This window comes from Drosophila willistoni, unplaced genomic scaffold (assembly GCF_018902025.1).
Source record: "Drosophila willistoni isolate 14030-0811.24 unplaced genomic scaffold, UCI_dwil_1.1 Seg303, whole genome shotgun sequence".
NCBI classification, from domain to species: domain Eukaryota; kingdom Metazoa; phylum Arthropoda; class Insecta; order Diptera; family Drosophilidae; genus Drosophila; species Drosophila willistoni.
In genome coordinates this window covers 659-18,906 of record NW_025814257.1, presented here as the reverse complement: position 1 = coordinate 18,906, position 18,248 = coordinate 659, and the positions used below count along the sequence as shown (strand labels likewise).

General features: G+C 39.4%; 1 protein-coding gene across 1 annotated transcript; it reads right to left on the bottom strand.

The window, feature by feature from the left end:
- Nucleotides 1-12,429: 12,429 nt before the first annotated feature.
- LOC124461292 lies at nt 12,430-17,972 on the bottom strand (the record flags this gene model as incomplete). The annotated part of the gene is made up of 5 exons (XM_047012828.1): nt 12,430-14,643; nt 14,731-14,858; nt 15,235-15,333; nt 15,628-15,930; nt 17,926-17,972. Coding segments are annotated over 5 exons (2,791 nt in total), but the record flags the coding sequence as incomplete, so codon positions are not given.
- Nucleotides 17,973-18,248: the final 276 nt, after the last annotated feature.

The following is an 18,248-nucleotide window of genomic DNA, read 5'->3' as shown; positions in this document are numbered from 1 at the left end:
ACAACTATCGCAGGAGCGCAATGAAGGAGGCTACGCCCTAAGACACCATTATCCTACAGAGTCAATGATTTTGTTGCCATTCGCAATGTTGATGTCACTCCCGGATCGTGCAGGGTGTTCGCTCCTAAGTATAGTGGTCTTTATATTGACGATTGTCAACTCAAACTCAACTTGCCGTACAAAGGTATCTTATCATGCGTGTGATAAAACTATGAGTTTCTGTTTGTAATATATTTTTGATAAGCAGTATTTGTATATGTTATTTTATGTATAATCGAGGTCGATCAAATGTCAGGATTGGCCGAATGTAAACGTTAAGATTGGCCGAATGTAAACATTAAGTATATTTTCCGCTCATCTCCTTAGCTAATTATTTCCCCGATCCGATAACCGAATTTGGTCACACTAAAAGGGTATAATATAATAAGGCGGGGTACGGGCACACTCTCTCTCGAAATATAGCCAATAAGACCACACGTGCAATGTAGAAATAAAATAATTAAATCTGAAAATATATTAGCAATCCCAAGGGATTAATAACTAAAACTAAAGAGAGTTTACAGAGTTGATGAATTACGAATTACTACCCATATATCGTTGTTTGCTGATTCGTAAAAATTGACAATTATTACAATTATTACTTCAACAATATTGCGTTGACATGTCGAAAAAATACGTAGCACTTTTATTTTGTTGAATAAAGCTAAAGTGCGTTCGGAAGTTCATATTCATTAATAGTTAAAGAAAAATTTAAAGATGAGGAAAATTTTATTCCAAGGATTCCGATGATCCCAACGGATATGCCCTCTGACTTTAAATAAATTCAATTTCGTTTAATTTTTCAAATAAAAAGCGAAAAAGAAATTTTTTCTTCATCCCCAAACGAAATGTTAATAACGAAGCCGTTAGGTGGAGAAACGAAGTTCGCCGGGTTTGAGTTAAAAATAAATTCATACAATTGAAAACAATTTCGAAATAAAATTTCGAATACAAAGCATTCGCACACGAAAAAAATAACAGTATCGAGGAAAGAAACAAATTTAGACTCGATCACTTCAATTCAGAAGAAGTAGAAAAGTTAAAGAAAATATTGCATGAACTTAGCGATATCCAGATAGGAAAGGTGAAAATTTGACCTTCACTTTTACAATAAAGCATAACATCAGAACCAAGCACCAGGACCCAATATACAAACCCATACAAATACAAGTAATCTTTGACGAAGAAGTCAATAAACAGATTAATGAAATGATAGAACAGGGAATCATTCAAAATCGAAATCGAATTGTTCTCCAATATCGATCGTACCTCAAAAATGATCGATCGAGGAAGAATGAATGGATCCAAATGGATCCTTAATCAATCGAAAAAACCGCATTCTCCACTAAACATGGTCATTACGAGTACACACGAATGCCATTTGGGCTAAAAAATGCACCAGCAACGTTTTAAAGATATATGAACAATTTATTGGACAATTTATAAGATCTAATCTATAAAGATTGTTTAGTCTATTTTGATGATATAATTGTTTATTGCACCTCATTAGAAGAACATTTGGCATTACTAAAAAGAGTCTTTGCTGAACTACAAAATGCTTATCTATAACTACAATTAGATAAATGCGAATTCTTGAAAAAGGAAACTGAATTTGTAGGTCACATCATAACCACAGAAGGCATCAAAACAAACCCAGATAAAGTCAAAGAAATTCTAAAATTTCCGATCCCTAAAACCCCAAAAGAAATAAAATCATTCTTAGGATTATGCGGATTCTTCCGGAAATTCATACCAAACTTTGCACATATTGCAAAACCTCTAACCTTATCTATCGTATGGGCAACCAAGTATTTTAGGCCATACTTCTTCGGTAGACATTTTAAAATACTAAGTGATCCCTAAACCCCTTGTCTGGTTGGACAACATGAAAGAACCTGACATGAAATTACAGAGATGGAAGATAAAATTTAAAATTCGAATGTAAAATAAAATACTTACCAGGAAAAGAGAATTATGTAGCAGACGCCCTTTCCATAAGAATAAAAATAGACGAAAATCTTTTAGGTGAAGGAACAAGTAGTTCTAGAGCTACAGTACAGTGCTCAAGAAGATAACGAAAACCTAATAGCCATTTCAGAAAAACCTCTGAATTTCTACAACCGTCAAATAGATTTCATTAAATGCAACGAAAATAAAATCAACGTTAAGAACCACTTACAAATTAATACATTCCAACTTATGCAGAATTCAATCAAATTATTCTAAAAAACCATAAATCTTTACTTCATCCAGATATCACACTAAAACTCAAAACTGGTTTAAAGAGAAATACTATTAACCAGACTATCAAAAACTTATTCCAAACTTCATTAATGAATGCCATATATGCAATTTATCAAAATCAGAAAACCGAAACATTAAGTTAACCTTTAAAACAACCCCAGACAGATTAACCCCAGATATATTTAACGCTAGAGAAAAATACGTGATTGATTTCTATTTAATCGACAATTTTTAACTTGTAAAGTACACGCTTTAGTTAAAACTAAAAGTCGAGATTGGCTAGAAACAAAAAGGGCAATCACAAAAATCTTTAGAAATCAAAGCAGATAAGGACTCAGCTTTTATTTGTTTGGCACTTCAAAATTTGTTACAATCGGAAAACTTTAAAATAGTATAACATCGAGAACAAATTGAGTTTCAGATGTGTAACGAAAAACTAAAAATTATTAACGCAGAATCTAATATAGAAGACAAACAAACTAAATTTGAAAGTATCCTTGATATAAAAATGGAATCCCACTCTTGAATTCAAAACAGGAACCATGGATTTACCCTCAGATTTCAAATGTCATTATTTAACTGTAAATTTCACCAACTAACGAAAAACTTACAACTTGGTAGAGCAGTCAGAACCGTAAGAACAAAGTTCATATTCAGAATTTAGAGGAAAAATTAAATCGCGAAATGAACGGTATAAAATAAAGAGGAATAAGCGAGGACTTACAAACATAATAGGTACAGCACATAATTATCTTTTCGGCACTTTAGAACAAAACGATAAAGAAGAACTTGAACAAAAAATTCATAGTCTATAGCAAATAGTGCCCAAAATAATGAACTTAATCATATCAATGAAGCAGTCAACAAAGATATAGAACTCCTAAATAACCTTACTCTTAAACATGATGCAGACAAAAAATTAAATATACTAATGTTCAACTTAGAGCATTTTACGGAATACATAGACATAGAACTAGGAATGCAGGTAACAAGATTGGGAATATTTAATCCAAAACTTTTAAACCATCAAGAAATATTTAACATGAATACAGAAAAACTTTTAAGATACCAATGAAATATTCATTATTTATCTAAAACATCACTTCAAGATTATATTCTATCCTGACACATTACAAGATTACACCTAAAACATTTATGTCACCAATAATGTAACGAAACTAGAACCAATCTCTTATATCAAAATTAAATAAATCATTTCTGAAAAGCATCTTATAACAAAATATTCAATACAAAAACACAAAACATTTATTGTTACACTAATAAGTTTAGCCCTATATCTTATCTATTAATTTAATTCAATATCAAAAAAATAATAATTATTACACAAATTACGAATGAAAGTTTTGTACAACCAAGTGACTCATCTTTTGACATTCCCGTTTTACATGAACTGAAACCATACGAAGAAATTTCACTTGCAACACCGCAAGCACTTCCAAATCTATACCCTGTATTTCCTGCTTGAGTTCAGGATATTTTCTTCGTGTTGGGAGAGTAATATATCCGCATCTGCATCCACCCACACCACTTAATTTCCATTCGCCCACATAAACAAATGTGTCCCCAGAAAATCTTTCAAGTGTGAGAACAGTTATTAAGCGAAATTAGCAACGAAACTAAACAAAAACTTTGTAAACAAATGTTTCCCCAGAAAATCTTGCAAGTATAAGAACGCTTAATGACAAAATCAATAACGAAACTAAACAAAATCTTTATAAGCAAATGTGTCTCCAGAAAATCTTTCAAGTTTGAGATCGATTAGTAGGCAAAACCAATATTAAGATCCCTTGTCATTTATTCAAAAGCTCAAACTACTAACATCAAACGCTCTCTAACCGAATTTTAAACATATTGGTATGAATAATCATAAATTAGTTTTTAAGAGCCGTCCTTTCAATAAAGATCGTTTTTTGAGTTCCACCAATCTAAATTTTTATACCCTTGCAAAAAGGGTATATTAATTTTGGTCAAAAGTGTGCAACGCATAGAAGGAAGCATCTCCGACCATAAAAAGTATATATGTGGTATTTATTTTACGGGTTTTTATTGGCGGTTAGTTTGACAATTGAATATTATGGCTTTGATATAAAAAAGAAAAGAAATTGGCTCCAGGTCTGTCCCGAGGCGTGTGCTCGCTTTCGTTGCAAAACTTCGAAGTCCAGTGTGACCGTCATTTATTATTAGGTTATGCCGGCCTAGCCCCACGAACTGGCTTCAGAAACGATGACCGCTTCTGGTTCTTTTGTTGTCTATCGGTACCTCATCACCGGTTCCTACATTCGGCCCTCCTGACGTTTCATTCGACTCGAATGAAGATCCCCAAGGTTTCATGAACTCGGCCACAGTGGATGTTGTAGTGGGCCCTTCCGTATCTCCCATCCTTTCAACCTTATATCTTCCGTGTTTCTGGACTGATACTACCTTGTACGGCCCCAAATATTTTCCTTTGAGCTTAAGACCTACCCCGTACTGTGTCCGCTTTATCGCTACTAAATCGTTAAGTCTGTATTTCCTTTCGATCTTTCGTTTTGCATCATAGGACTTTCGATTTTCGTCCTGTAGGACTTTAATATTTTCAATCGCCCTATCTCGGATCTCCTTTCGCTCCTCATCCAACTCGTTCACTATGCATTCTAAAATACGCTCTCTTAGCTCTGCATCTTCAGGAACTCGCATATCTAAACCTGTTAGTATCTTAAACGAACTCACTTTGGTGCTTCTTGGCTCAGTGTTGTTTATCAGTTGTTGTACCTTGCCCACATGCTTATACCAGGTTGCTGGGCTTTCCAAACTCAATTTCGTTAACATGGGTACGATGATCTTGTGCATTCTTTCGACCTGCCCGTTTCCCCGCGGAACACCAGTTGTAATTAATAAATGTTGTATGTTATTGTCCTTACAATACTGATCAAACAAATGTGACGTAAACGCCGTTCCCCTATCGGTTACTACTCTCACTGGGTTACCAAATATTATTGCTTGTTTTTCCAAATGATTTACGACTTCTTCTGCTCCGGTACTTCGGGTAGGATATAACCATACGAACTTACTAAAACCATCAATTTCGCATTTGTTATAATACACTGTACGCAACTCTCAACTAATCGTGTAACTTTTCCTTTCAATTTGCGAATGAAATATGATTTTTCGACCAATAACTGCGTTTTCTTTGCTGAGAAATGTCCTTGTTTATGGGCAAGCAAGATAATTTCATTCTCCATCTGCTCGGGTACTACGATTAACTGCTTATTGGCATCTTTGAACAAGACCTCATTCAAAATATAGAAATCCTCATACCCGCCCTTTTCAACTGAACTTCTTATAGCATTTATCCAATCATCAACCAATTGAGCTTCTTTCAGACGATGAATAATACTATCCGATATCGAATAACAGGCTACTCGACTCAAAGCATCTACATGCCTCATCCTTGATCCTGACCGATGCTATAGACTGTAACTAAAATCCTGCAAGAACATGGCCCACCGGGCTACTCTTAACGGAACTTCCTGTTTTTTCATGGTCATAGTAAATGCATTACAGTCTGTAACTATAGTGAACTGCAAGCCAAGAATGTAAACTCGCCACTTCTTTAGAGCCTCAATTATGGCTAAAACTTCTAGTTCGTATGAATGATAATTCTGCTCACATGGCTTTGTTTTTCGGCTCATGTACTGAATGGGATGGAACAAATTATCCTCCGTATCTTTCTGCATTAGAATTGCTCCGTAACCGTATTTTGATGCGTCAGCATGGACCTCTGTTTGCGCTTTCGGATTATATAACCTCAATACCGACTCACTAGTTAACGATGCCTTCAATCGTTCAAATGATAACTCCTCAATCTCGCTGAACACAAATTTACTATCCTTTCTTAGCATATCGGAAAGTGGCTTCGCCATCAAGGCATATCCCTCAATGAATTTTCGAAAATACGATGTTAAACCGAGAAACCTTTGCACTGCTTTCTTATCATGCGGTCTTGGGAAATTGTGTACCGACGAAATTTTCTCTTCACTCGGTTTTATTATCCCTTCACTAATCACGTATCCTAGAAAATTAACTTGATTGTGTAGAATCTGACACTTTTTCCAGTTAAGCTGTAATCCGTTCTTCTCGGCTACCCCCAAAACTAATTTAATTCTTGACATACCTTCTTCAATGTCCCTGCTTGGAATGATGATATCATCCATATATACGATCGCTATACCTTTCTGAATCAACTCCTGCATTGCTGCCATCATGAATCTCGTAAAGACCGCTGGAGAGTTTGAGATACCAAACGGTACATATAAGAATTCGTACTGTCCTTTCTGGGTAACAAATGCCGTGAACTTTTGCGAACTTGCTTCTACTGGTACATGAAAATATCCGTTTTTCAAGTCCAGTGTAGTAAAAACCTTTCCTCCTTGCAATTGATCAATTACACTGTCCATCAATACTATCGGAAAATTATCGCGAATTATCTTTTCATTCAATTTTCTATAATCGCAGCACAACCTTTTGGCTCCGTTTGACTTTGCTACCAATACTATAGGGGATGCATACACTGATGTACTATCTCGAATAATTCCTTCCTCAAGCCATTCTTGTATCTGATTATCTACAATCTGCTGATCGCAGTAGGCCAACCGTCTTGGGTGTTGGTATACGGGAATATCATCTTTCAAAATAATTCTCATTTCAATCTTCGCATCAGGATTGCGTTTTGGCTTGTATCGCTCAACTATCATTTCGACCTCTTTAGCCTGTTCTTGGCTTAAATGAGACAACTCTAAACCGATTTCGTCCTTCCCTTCAAAAACTGTGCAGACATCTTCAAATTGTTTCATCCAATCCTCAACAGATTCAGTATTTTCTTCTTCTAACTTCTGCTTACTGCTAATCAAAAACTGAGTGCCATTTTTTGTTACCTTCATGTCAACACTATCAAGAATCGTTCTTCCCAAAATAGCGTCGAACCCCATGTCCTCATCGGGAACTACATGAAACTCAACTACTATTTTAATTTTGTCGATGATCACCATTAAAGAGAAACTACCAAACGTTAAAATTTTCGCATCTCCTATTCCTACCAAACACTTTCCAGGACCTGTTAGTTGTTTAACTCCTAGCTTCCAAAAAATACTTCGACGAATCAAGCACATATCTGCTCCTGTATCTATGAGCCCTTTAAATTCAATATTCTCATAGCTAACCTTCTTTAGCTCTAACCCAGACGGAGTGAACGTACTCGAACTAACTTCAACTTTGTCATGTTGAACAACATTCGCGTGCTTTTCTCGTTTAATATGCGTTTCGATACTACACTGAGCTGCACGATGACCTGGCTGACCGCACTTAAAACACTTTCGATCGGACTTGGGACAATCTTTTCTTAAATGAGTCGCCTCTCCGCAACCAAAACATTTTCTCTCTCGAGCCTGTACTGCCTGTGCTTCACTTGAACCATATGCCTTACTTTCAAATCTGTTCGTTGCCCTGTATGAATCACGCCCCTTCTTATAAACTTCGATTTGAAACTTTAACTCTGAAATATTGCGAGCTTGGAATAACATTATTTTGTTGGTTTTTGTATCCGGAATACCTTTAACGAAGTACTCTATCAGACTCTCCTCATCTACGTTTACCGGCTTCGCAATTTCCATCAATGCATATAAGTATTCATTTAGAGTTTCGCCTTTCTTCTGTTGGCGCTGATTTAACTTTTTATGTACTGCAGCTGAAGATATTTTTACACTAAACTCAGCCTGAAGAGCTGTTTTCAAAGAACTCCAGTTTTTAATATTTCTCTGACTCCTTATGAAAGATTTTGCCGCCCCACACAATAACTGTTTTCCATACACAAATAACTGTAATTCATTCCACTGTACCGTGGCTGCACATTCTTCTAGTTCTTCAATCCATTGAGCAATGTTAGGAATATCTGAACCAGAATACTGTGACACACTGTCCTCAACATCTTTCAAAGTAAACCATGATCTCTCGGGTCTAACTACGTTTTCTGCTGCAATCTCTAGTCCCCCATTCGCTGTTACCACTGACTGATCGTCTGATTCCTCATCTTCCTCCTGCACACCATAATGGGTGGGTAACCTATTCTGCAAATCCCGTTTCCTGCCAGTCGTAGGTAGCCCTAGTTCGGATAATTTCGATCGCAAAGCCACCACGCTTAGAGACAGAATCTCTGCAAGCTCCATCTCAATTACAAGAACTTAAAATAACGTACAATTCTTCTTATACTATGTTAGTATTATTTTCTAGCTTTGAAAATTGTTATCAGTTTTCGCTAGATCTGAATAACATACGCTTTTCCCGTCTTTCGTTGGTCCCACGTCGTCCTGCTTTGTCGTCGTCTTCGATGTTGATTAGTCTTATCGCCAAATTCCTTCACAAATCCTCTCTCAGCAACAATATTGAAGTTTCTCGCCAACCTTTGAGTTGTTGCCGCTGCCAAAATTTTCTCACGCCGCCGCCACCAGAAGTTGATCACACCACCGCCACCAACGCAGTTCACTCCTAGAACTCAACGCTAGTCTCCGTTGTTCACGCCGTCACCACCAGATTTTGTCCACTACTAACGCAGTTCACTCCTAGAACTCAACGCTAGTCTCTGTAGAATTTCAAATTCGTTGCGTCCAGCCCTGGCTAACCGCTGTACACTTCTCCAGCAGTTAGCACAACCTTGAAACGTTGTTGCCACCAACACTGGTAAACTACTGTACACTTCTCCAGCAATCTACACAGCCTCCGTTGTGGCAGCCTCGTATCGCCTTTGCAACCTTGAATCAATCTTGCAACCGGAATCGTTGTTGCCCTTCGATCCGTTCCTGCCTTGCCTTATTATTGCTGGTGTACCTCAATGGTACCTTCTTCGGCCAAACTTCACGAATATTTCGTCACGTGCTGCGAAAATTCCAGAACCACCTTTCTGATCAGCTTTCTCACTCCTTCTGCAGTTGCCTTATGTCAGCGTCACTTGCTGTCTCCCTCATCGGCCGAATTTTCAAGTTCTTGTTGCTCGCCGATACCGCGCTTTTTACTGCAGCTATCTCGCTTCCTCTCACGTGAACGTTTCTTCGAGGCAGCGTCACTTGCTGTCTCCCTCCTTCTTAGAATTTTACAAGTTTTAACGAATTTGTAAAATTCAATAGCCAATATCAATTGTTTCACTTTTAAGCTGCCATCCCGGACGAGCCCCCAATTTGTGGTATTTATTTTACGGGTTTTTATTGGCGGTTAGTTTGACAATTGAATATTATGGCTTTGATATAAAAAAGAAAAGAAATTGGCTCCAGGTCTGTCCCGAGGCGTGTGCTCGCTTTCGTTGCAAAACTTCGAAGTCCAGTGTGACCGTCATTTATTATTAGGTTATGCCGGCCTAGCCCTACGAACTGGCTTCAGAAACGATGACCGCTTCTGGTTCTTTTGTTGTCTATCGGTACCTCATCACCGGTTCCTACATATATATTCTTGATCAGCACGACGAGACGAGTTCAAATAGCCATGTCCGTCCGTCAGTCCGTCCGTCCTTCCGTCCGTGACTTTTCTTAATAACTTCGTTATTTTCTGAGCTATTATCATGAAATTTAATATTGTTAAGTTAATTACACATATAAACGACTATGCAAAATTTGATCAAGATTGGAGGACTATATCATATAGCTCCCATAGAAACGATCTTTCGAAAACAGTGACTTTTGTCAATAACTTCGTTACTTTTGCCGCGATTGCTTTCAAATTAAACATTTGTTAGTTTAATATATCTGTTAATGACTGTGCCAAATTTGATAAGGATCGGGTAGCTATATAGCAGTGACATATACAGTCATATACAGTGACTTTGATCAATATCTTCGTTATTGCCCCGGCCCTCTGGTTTTAATTTATAAAAGAAATGGAATTATAACTACATATATGCTCATAAATATAATTCACATAAGCACTTAATCGCAAGCGTAACATAAGCTAGGGCTAAGCCAGCGTATGAGCGCTGAGCCAGAATGATGCAAGATCCCCAAACATATGTATATATGTACTAGCTCTTTTGTAGCTGCTGCCGGACTGGTTACTAAGTTGGCTTCTACTGGATTCTTGCTGTATTTGGTATATTAGCATTAGTCATCTCACAGATATTATCATTGCTGTTAGTTTATGGGAAATTTCCGTCACAAATGATGAGAGTACTGATATATATTATGAAATAAAGTATTAGGTACACTGACTGTTGACACGAGCCGTTACCGGTTGATTACTGATCAAGGACAGATGTCTATAAAGAAGTGGTATTTTTCACTTATATTAAATTTAGTATCAACAAGAGCATATAAATCCATATAAGATCAAGCTGACACAAGAACTGAAGCCGTTTCACCATTTGAAGCGACGTCGATTCGCAAATTGGGCTGAAGATCAACTCGAAAATGATCCAGATTTTTTCCAAAAATCATTGTGAACAAGCAAAATATGCGTTATTGGGCAGAAAGCAATCCACACGTAATTCATGGGGCACCGTTGCATTCCGAAAAAATCACTGTTTCACACAGCAAACATTAAGCGACGACACAAACAATAAACATAGCGCTCATCTGCGATAACAGCGTACGCAAACCAAAGCAAAAGCTAAATGCAATATGCAAATAAAAAAGAAGAAACAAAAAAAAAAATATCAAAGAAGCTAACATCGGCTATGCCGAAGTTTATATACCCTTGCAGTTCTTGGTAATAATAATTTTACATGTTTGTTTTTTGCAACTGAATTCATCAATATACAAACAAAACAATTTTACTCTCTATTTTACAATCTGTTCTTCTTCTCTAATTCCCAAAGCAAAGCAACGCACGCATACACATACAGTTTATTATTAATATATTGACTGTAACTTGTGTTATATTTATTATCCGATCACATTCAAATTTTGGGATCTGGGGTTTTATATCCAATATTATCACTGTTGAGTTGGCGCTAAGGTTCGATGTTTTAGCGGGCCCACAAGAAACACTCCACTTTTCACGTGATACTTCATTTATTTCTTCCACGTGTATTTCTTATGCTAATGGGTGTGTGTATGGTGTAAGCAAGCCGCTATAAGTTAATCGCCCTTACTCGCGGTTGTAACCAAACTGTTCTGTCCGCCGCTTAGTAACAAGCATAGAACCTAACATGTAAGCTTAAAGCGCAAGATGCAACGGTTAATTTCCCAGCACGTATGTAGGCTGGCGCTTAAGAATAAGTATGAAAATGAAAGAGAATGAGTGATATGGGTTAACATTGGTGGCTGCGTCGGGTCTGCTGGGCAGTTAGCGAATTTCGGCGGCAATATTCCCCCCCAGTAAAGCTGCTCGCTTCAGGGGGTTGCTTTGCTCCAAAACAGCCGACGTCTAATACAGCTACTTTAGCCACGGGCCGTTGAAGAGTCCCGTTGGCAGCTCTGATGATCACTCGACGCACCTGGTTTTCCATTTTCCATTTGATGTCATCGAACGCCGGTTGCACGGCGTTGAAGTTGATCGTCTGCGCTTTGTCACAGATAATCTTTTCAGCAGCTTTGAAGTTAGTGCCATTGTCGCTGTAAATTTCTCTCGGGGTCCCGCGCCGATTGATGAAGTTTCGGATGCACATTATGCACGATGCAGTGTCCAAAGAGCACGCCAGTTCTATATGCACTGCCCGTATGGTTAGGCAGGTGAAAATAACGCCCCATCTTTTTTCGCCGTCCTACAGCAACCACGAAGGGCCCGAAGTAGTCGATACCGACGTAAGTGAAGGGACGTTGGTAGGCAACCAGCCTGGCGATGGTCAAGGTAGCCATGGAGGAACAGGCATGGCGCTCTCATTTTTACAGCGTTGGCAAGACTTCCGCATGCCTTTGTATATGACTCGTAGGCGTGGTTTGTAAAGCATGCCTCGAATCCTGTTTATACACGTCTCATGGGATGTGTGGTGCATTTCCTGATGATACCAGTTCACTATGAGCCGAGTAATGTGGTGCCCATATGGGAGCAGTATTTGGTTTTGGCCGTTTAGGTTTTCTGCTCGTCCTCGAGTACGTAGGAGCTGGTTTTCATCTAGAAAGATATTCAAACATATGAATTTAGAATTTGTTTTTAAAGGTTTACCTCTCGTTAAGTTGCGAATTTCTGGGTTGAATTCAGATGACTGCTCATGCCGCAGTAGGAGTGTGCGTGCTGAATCATCTCGTAAGACACCTCTGTAGGTGGCGATGCCTTCTTTTGTTTCGCTTTCAGTTTCTCAATGTAGAGAATAAAGCGCGCTAAAGCTCGATATAGCCTGCGCCAGTCGGAAAAATATTCCGCGTTAAGTTTTAGCTCCATCGGCGAATTGTCGATGAAAAGTATGTTATGCCTGACTTCACCATTGTTTGGTGGCCCTAAATCATCGCATTTTGGCCACTCGTGTTGATCCTGCAGCAAATAGTCTGGACCGTGTAGCCAAGTTTTATATTTATTGGCGTTGTTTGTTTTAGTAGCAAGATCTGCAGGGTTAAGGTTGGTTGGAACCCAATTCCATTGGCTAACGTTTGTGAATTCCAGTATTTCGCCCACGCGGTGCATGACGAATTGCTGAAACTTTCGTGGATCCATACGAAGCCATTTGAGAACAGTCTTTGAGTCGGACCAATAACAACTCGAGTTAATTGACAAACATGGCTTGCGTTGAATTCGGTTACTCAGCTTTGCTCCGATAACTACGGCCTGCAGTTCCATCCTTGGTATAGATAGTGGACTCAACGGTGCCACTTTCGACTTGCAGGCCACGAAGCTGAGGTAGGTTCTTTCCCCCTGGCGTATCCGAAGGTAGCAGACTGCTGCGTATGCCAATTCGCTGGCGTCAACGAACGTGTGTAACTGGACATCATGGATTTGATCGCTGCTGTTGAAATAACATCTCGGGATGGTCAATCCGGCGATTGTTGTAAGGATCCGTTTCCATCGTATCCATTTGGGTAACAATGCGTTGGGCAAACCAGTATCCCAGCCAATGCCGCTTCTCCAGACTTCTTGCAGTAGGACTTTCAGCTCTATTGTAAAGCATGAGATGAAGCCGAGTGGGTCGTACATTGACATAAGTGCTTGCACGAGCTCGCGTTTGGTTGGTGTTTTGTCGCTGTCTAAAACGTTGCGCTTCAGCCTGGCGAACTTGCAGATGAATGTGAATAGTATTCGTAGGACCTCTTTTGAATTCGAAGACCAATTGCGTATGTGGAAACCACCTGCTGCATGGATGTCTCTGACTTGAGTTGCGATGTTTCCGACTTCCACGTAGTTGTCGACGCTGTATATAAAATCATCCACGTAGTGGTAGTCCTTCATGGCTTGTGCTGCTTGAGGGTACTGTTGGCAGAATCGATCTGCATTTTTGTCACGAATAAAGTGTGCAATGCAGGGTGCGCAATTGATTCCGAAAGTAAGCGCTTCCATAACATAAACGTTAGGCTCTTGCCTCTCGGATTTGCTGTCGAACCACAGAAACCTTTGCGCATGGGTGTCTGCTGGTCTCACTCGGATCTGGTGGAACATCTCGGCGATATCGCCACAGATCGCCACTCGTCCCTCTCGGAATGAGAGTAAGAGGTCAAAAAGGGAGTTTAGGAGATCTGGACCACTCCAGATGTAGTCATTCAGGGCCTTGCCGCCGGATTGGGCGGCTGCATCCCATACAAGCCGGACCTTCTCTGGATTATTTGGATTTTTAGTTATGAAAGTTGGTAGATACCATGTCCGTCTGATTGGTGCAGCTATTTCTTCCGGCGTCAGCATGCGAGCATAGCCCTTTTCGACGAGGTTGTCGATTTGCTTGGTGATTTGCTCCTTCAAATGTGGTTGTCGGGAAAATTGCTGTTGTAGGCATTTAAGCTGTTTTAGTGCGTTTGCGTAGCTATCAGGTAATAAAACTTCAGGATCTTTCCACATTAGACCGACCTCGTACCTGCCATTCTTCAAGGCGGTAGTAGATTCAAGTCTGGTTAGAGCTTGAGTTTCTTCTGGTGATGATAGCGGTTTGGCTGTGGTAGCGTCTAATGAGAACGTTTGTTTGGTGATCTCATGCAGCTTGGCGTCTGCTTCTCGGCATCCACACATATGAACGCTGACATTAGCTCTAGTGGCCCTTGATGGCGTGGAGCTTTGTAGTGCCCATCCCAGTCGCGTCTTTGACGCTATTGGTTGGTGCCATGCCCCCTCTTTGATTTTAAGGGGTACGGCGAGGTTCCAGTTATTTGTGCTGATTAGGATGCTTGGGCGTGCGTTGGTGTGTGATGCTATCGGTAGTCCCGCTAGGTGGGGAAATTCTTTGGCGAGAGCCCTTATGTCGATAGACTGTACAGGTAGATCAGGGTATCTACACTGTGAACCTCTTCCAAGTATAATTGATTGCCATTATGTGGATTGGCAACCGTAAGCGACACGTTCCGATGCATTTTCTTCGCGTGTTGTATCGTTGGTCCATTTTAGGCACAGTGGATCTGGAACGCCTTTTAAGCCGAGTTGCTTATAGACCTTGTTGTCGATGAGCGTTAGTGCCGATCCTTCATCTAGAAATGCAAAAGTGTTAGTGACTTTCGTAGATCCATTTGCTAAAAGATTCCATTGATGGTACCTTAGTGTCTTTGGGAAACATTGCCCACTGCAGCTTCAATTGTGTTGTCAGTTTCTGTAGTAGCTCTTGTTTGAGCATTGGGTTTTGCATGTAACCTGTGAGTCCACATGCTTCTATCGTTGAGTAGATGTTTCGTACACACAGTGCGTATTCGATAAGTGGTTCAAGCTTATCTTTTATTGCGGGTAGTTGCCGTGTTTTTTCCAGTAAGTTGTGCAAAATATGCTCTGGCCGACCGAAACACATACGTAATGTTTGTATGATTTCAGGGACCATTGCTGGTAAAAGGACTTTGGATTGAACTAACTCACGTGCTTTTCCCTTTAGGCTATCTTGCAGCCGCATAAGATTTTCTGCATTCGTATATCCAGCGATTTCCGTACTTGTCTGAAAACTACTGTAGGCCAGTTCTAAGGATTGCCATAAAATGTTGGAAGCTCTTTCGGTATCACTTGACGGGCTGAAAGTTATGCCGCGCTTGGTATTGCTGTGTTTAGGTCTACGTCTATTCGCACTTTACTTTCTGGATAGTACGATGCAGCCCTGTTTTGAGTATTTGTGAAATTCCAGGGCGCCATCGGCGTAGCACTTAGGTGCGGTTGTTCGCGTGTCGTATCACGCGTGTTGTTTGACGTTAGGAACGGCAGCTGCGGTGCCTCGTGATCGTAATGCACGTGTCACGCACAGCTGAGTGTGTGACCAACCGATGTTTGGCAGAAGTAAAATAGGAATAGCCGTCCTAGCTGTGTCCGGGAATATTTTTGGCGGGCATAGTCCAAAGTCCCGATCCGGTTCTGGTAGCGGCCCCGTTGGTTTTGCTGGTGACGAAGTAGCCTGAGGTTCGCCTGCTCGTGTGGTATTTCCGAGGTTCTGCAGGGCGTTGCTCAATATAGTTGTGATGACTTCCGATGACACGTTGACGCAGTCGCAGTTCCAGCTGTTCTCAGATTTCTCGTCTATTACTCCAACGCAGTCGAAATGATACCAGGAACAGCATCGGCGATTAACTTATAGAATTATTGAGTTTGGCGCTAAGGTTCGATGTTTTAGCGGGCCCACAAGAAAACACTCCACTTTTCACGTGATACTTCATTTATTTATTCCACGTGTATTTCTTATGCTAATGGGTGTGTGTATGGTGTGTGTGCCGTATTCGAGTCGTTATTATGCCGCTATGGTTGTAAGCGAGCCGCTATAAGTTAATCGCCCTTACTCGCGGTTGTAACCCAACTGTTCTGTCCGCCGCTTAGTAACAAGCATAGAACCTAACATGTAAGCTTAAAGCGCAAGATGCAACGGTTAATTTCCCAGCACGTAGGCTGGCGCTTAAGAATAAGTATGAAAATGAAAAAGAATGAGTGATATGGGTTAACATTGGTGGTTGCGTCGGGTCTGCTGGGCAGTTAGCGAATTTCGGCGGCAACAATCACATATGTAAATTTCATAGCATACTCCAATTTTTATGAACATGTTTCTTCTAGTTCTTCTAGAGCTATATGATATAGTGATCCGATCCTGATGGTTTTCATACTTTATTTTTCCCGGGTAATAAAAAACCCCGAAAAAAAATTTGAGACCGATAGCTCTTAAGACGGCTGAGTAAAACGCATACGCACAGGCGGATGGACAGACGGACAAACGGACATGGCAATATCAACTCAGCTTCTCATGCTGATCAAGAATATATATACTTTATGGGATCGGAAACGTCTCCTTCTGTGCGTTACACACATCTGACCAATTTTATAATACCCTCTGCAAGGGTATAAAAGGGGAACATATTTTGTAATTTGTATTAAAGCGCGAAGTTGTCCGTTTTAAATGGTAATTTTCGACTATATGTGGTGAACGCGTAGTGAATGGTATATTGTCGATTGGCACTAAAGCAGTTGGGGGCACTAGAAGACTGAAGGCTGCCGTGCATTTATTATCCGGCTCCTTAGAAGGATAGCTGGACGGATGTGGTGGGGTTCTTACCTAGTCTTATCGTATTTTACTATTAAAGAAAATGAAGTCTATGAAGTTATTCACAATTCATTGTGATTTCAAAATTAATAAACGCGACCAATATCATTAAATGTGTTCGACATTATATTTTACAAAATGATTCAAAGCAAATAAAAGAAAAAGAAAATCTCTTACGGCAAGATATATATATATATATAACCCTATGCCAATCTCCATTACGAGATTTAAAGCGGTCTTAAGACCCAAATTATGCTTAATTATATAATTATATTATTAATTCTTTTATAACTCTTACTGAGACCTTCCTTGTGCTGATAGATGGGCCCTTCGAATGCGTTGAAGCTGTGAAGTTAAACGGTTATTTTTATGTTGACAAACCTAAATTAAGAAAATGTTTCAGTATGGATATTTATACGATCTTACCAAAAGATTTACATAAAATTTATTTAAGTTTTAAAAATGAAAATTAGCAAAATAAAATTGCACCCTCAATATCTTTCTTATTATTTCTGGACCTCAGAGTGAGTTATATATTTTGATAGCAAAAAAATTCTTATTTTTGATTGGTTAGTAATTCTTCTTATTAGTACCTCATAATGCCTGTCTGTTCGGTTAAAAGTTGTTTGCATGAGAGACAGTAGGCTGGCGTGCACTTATTATAAGGCCACTTAGAAGGATATCTTGACGGGTGGGATGGGGTTCTTGCCTAGTCTTATCGTACTTCACAATTAAAGAAAAATGAAGTGCACTATCGGACATGCTAAAGAAAATTGACCAAAATAAGTATGAGTGATAATTCACTTTTTGTAAACTAAGACCCAAATCTGTGGACCTGTCAAGAAAATGTGGGGATGCTATGCTGGTGAACGCATTTCCCTTTTCTACCCTACAAGACCACAAATAATTATACCTGCGATACATTCGGTATGGACCTCGGTAGGTGACAGAATTTCAATGTTTAATTGAAATTTAAATGCGGTCTAAAGAGCCAAATTATACTTAATTATACATTTTAATTAATTTATAACTCTTACTCAGACCTTCCTTGCGCTGATCGATGAGCCCGTCGAATGCGTTGAAGCTGTGAAGTTAAGTGGTTATTTTAAATTAAAAAAATGTTTTTGGTATCGTTATTTATACGATTTTTCAAAAGATTTACATAAAATTACATTATTCAAAAAAAGGAAAATTATAATATAAATGGAAACTTTTAAACCTCTACCGTACTAGTACCGTACCGTAATAGTGCATTACGATGGTTCATTGCAACTAGTACTAGAATGTGATGAATCACCATATGGACTCGGTGCAGTCTTAAGTCACAAAATGCCATCGCTTTTACTCCCGTACCTTATCC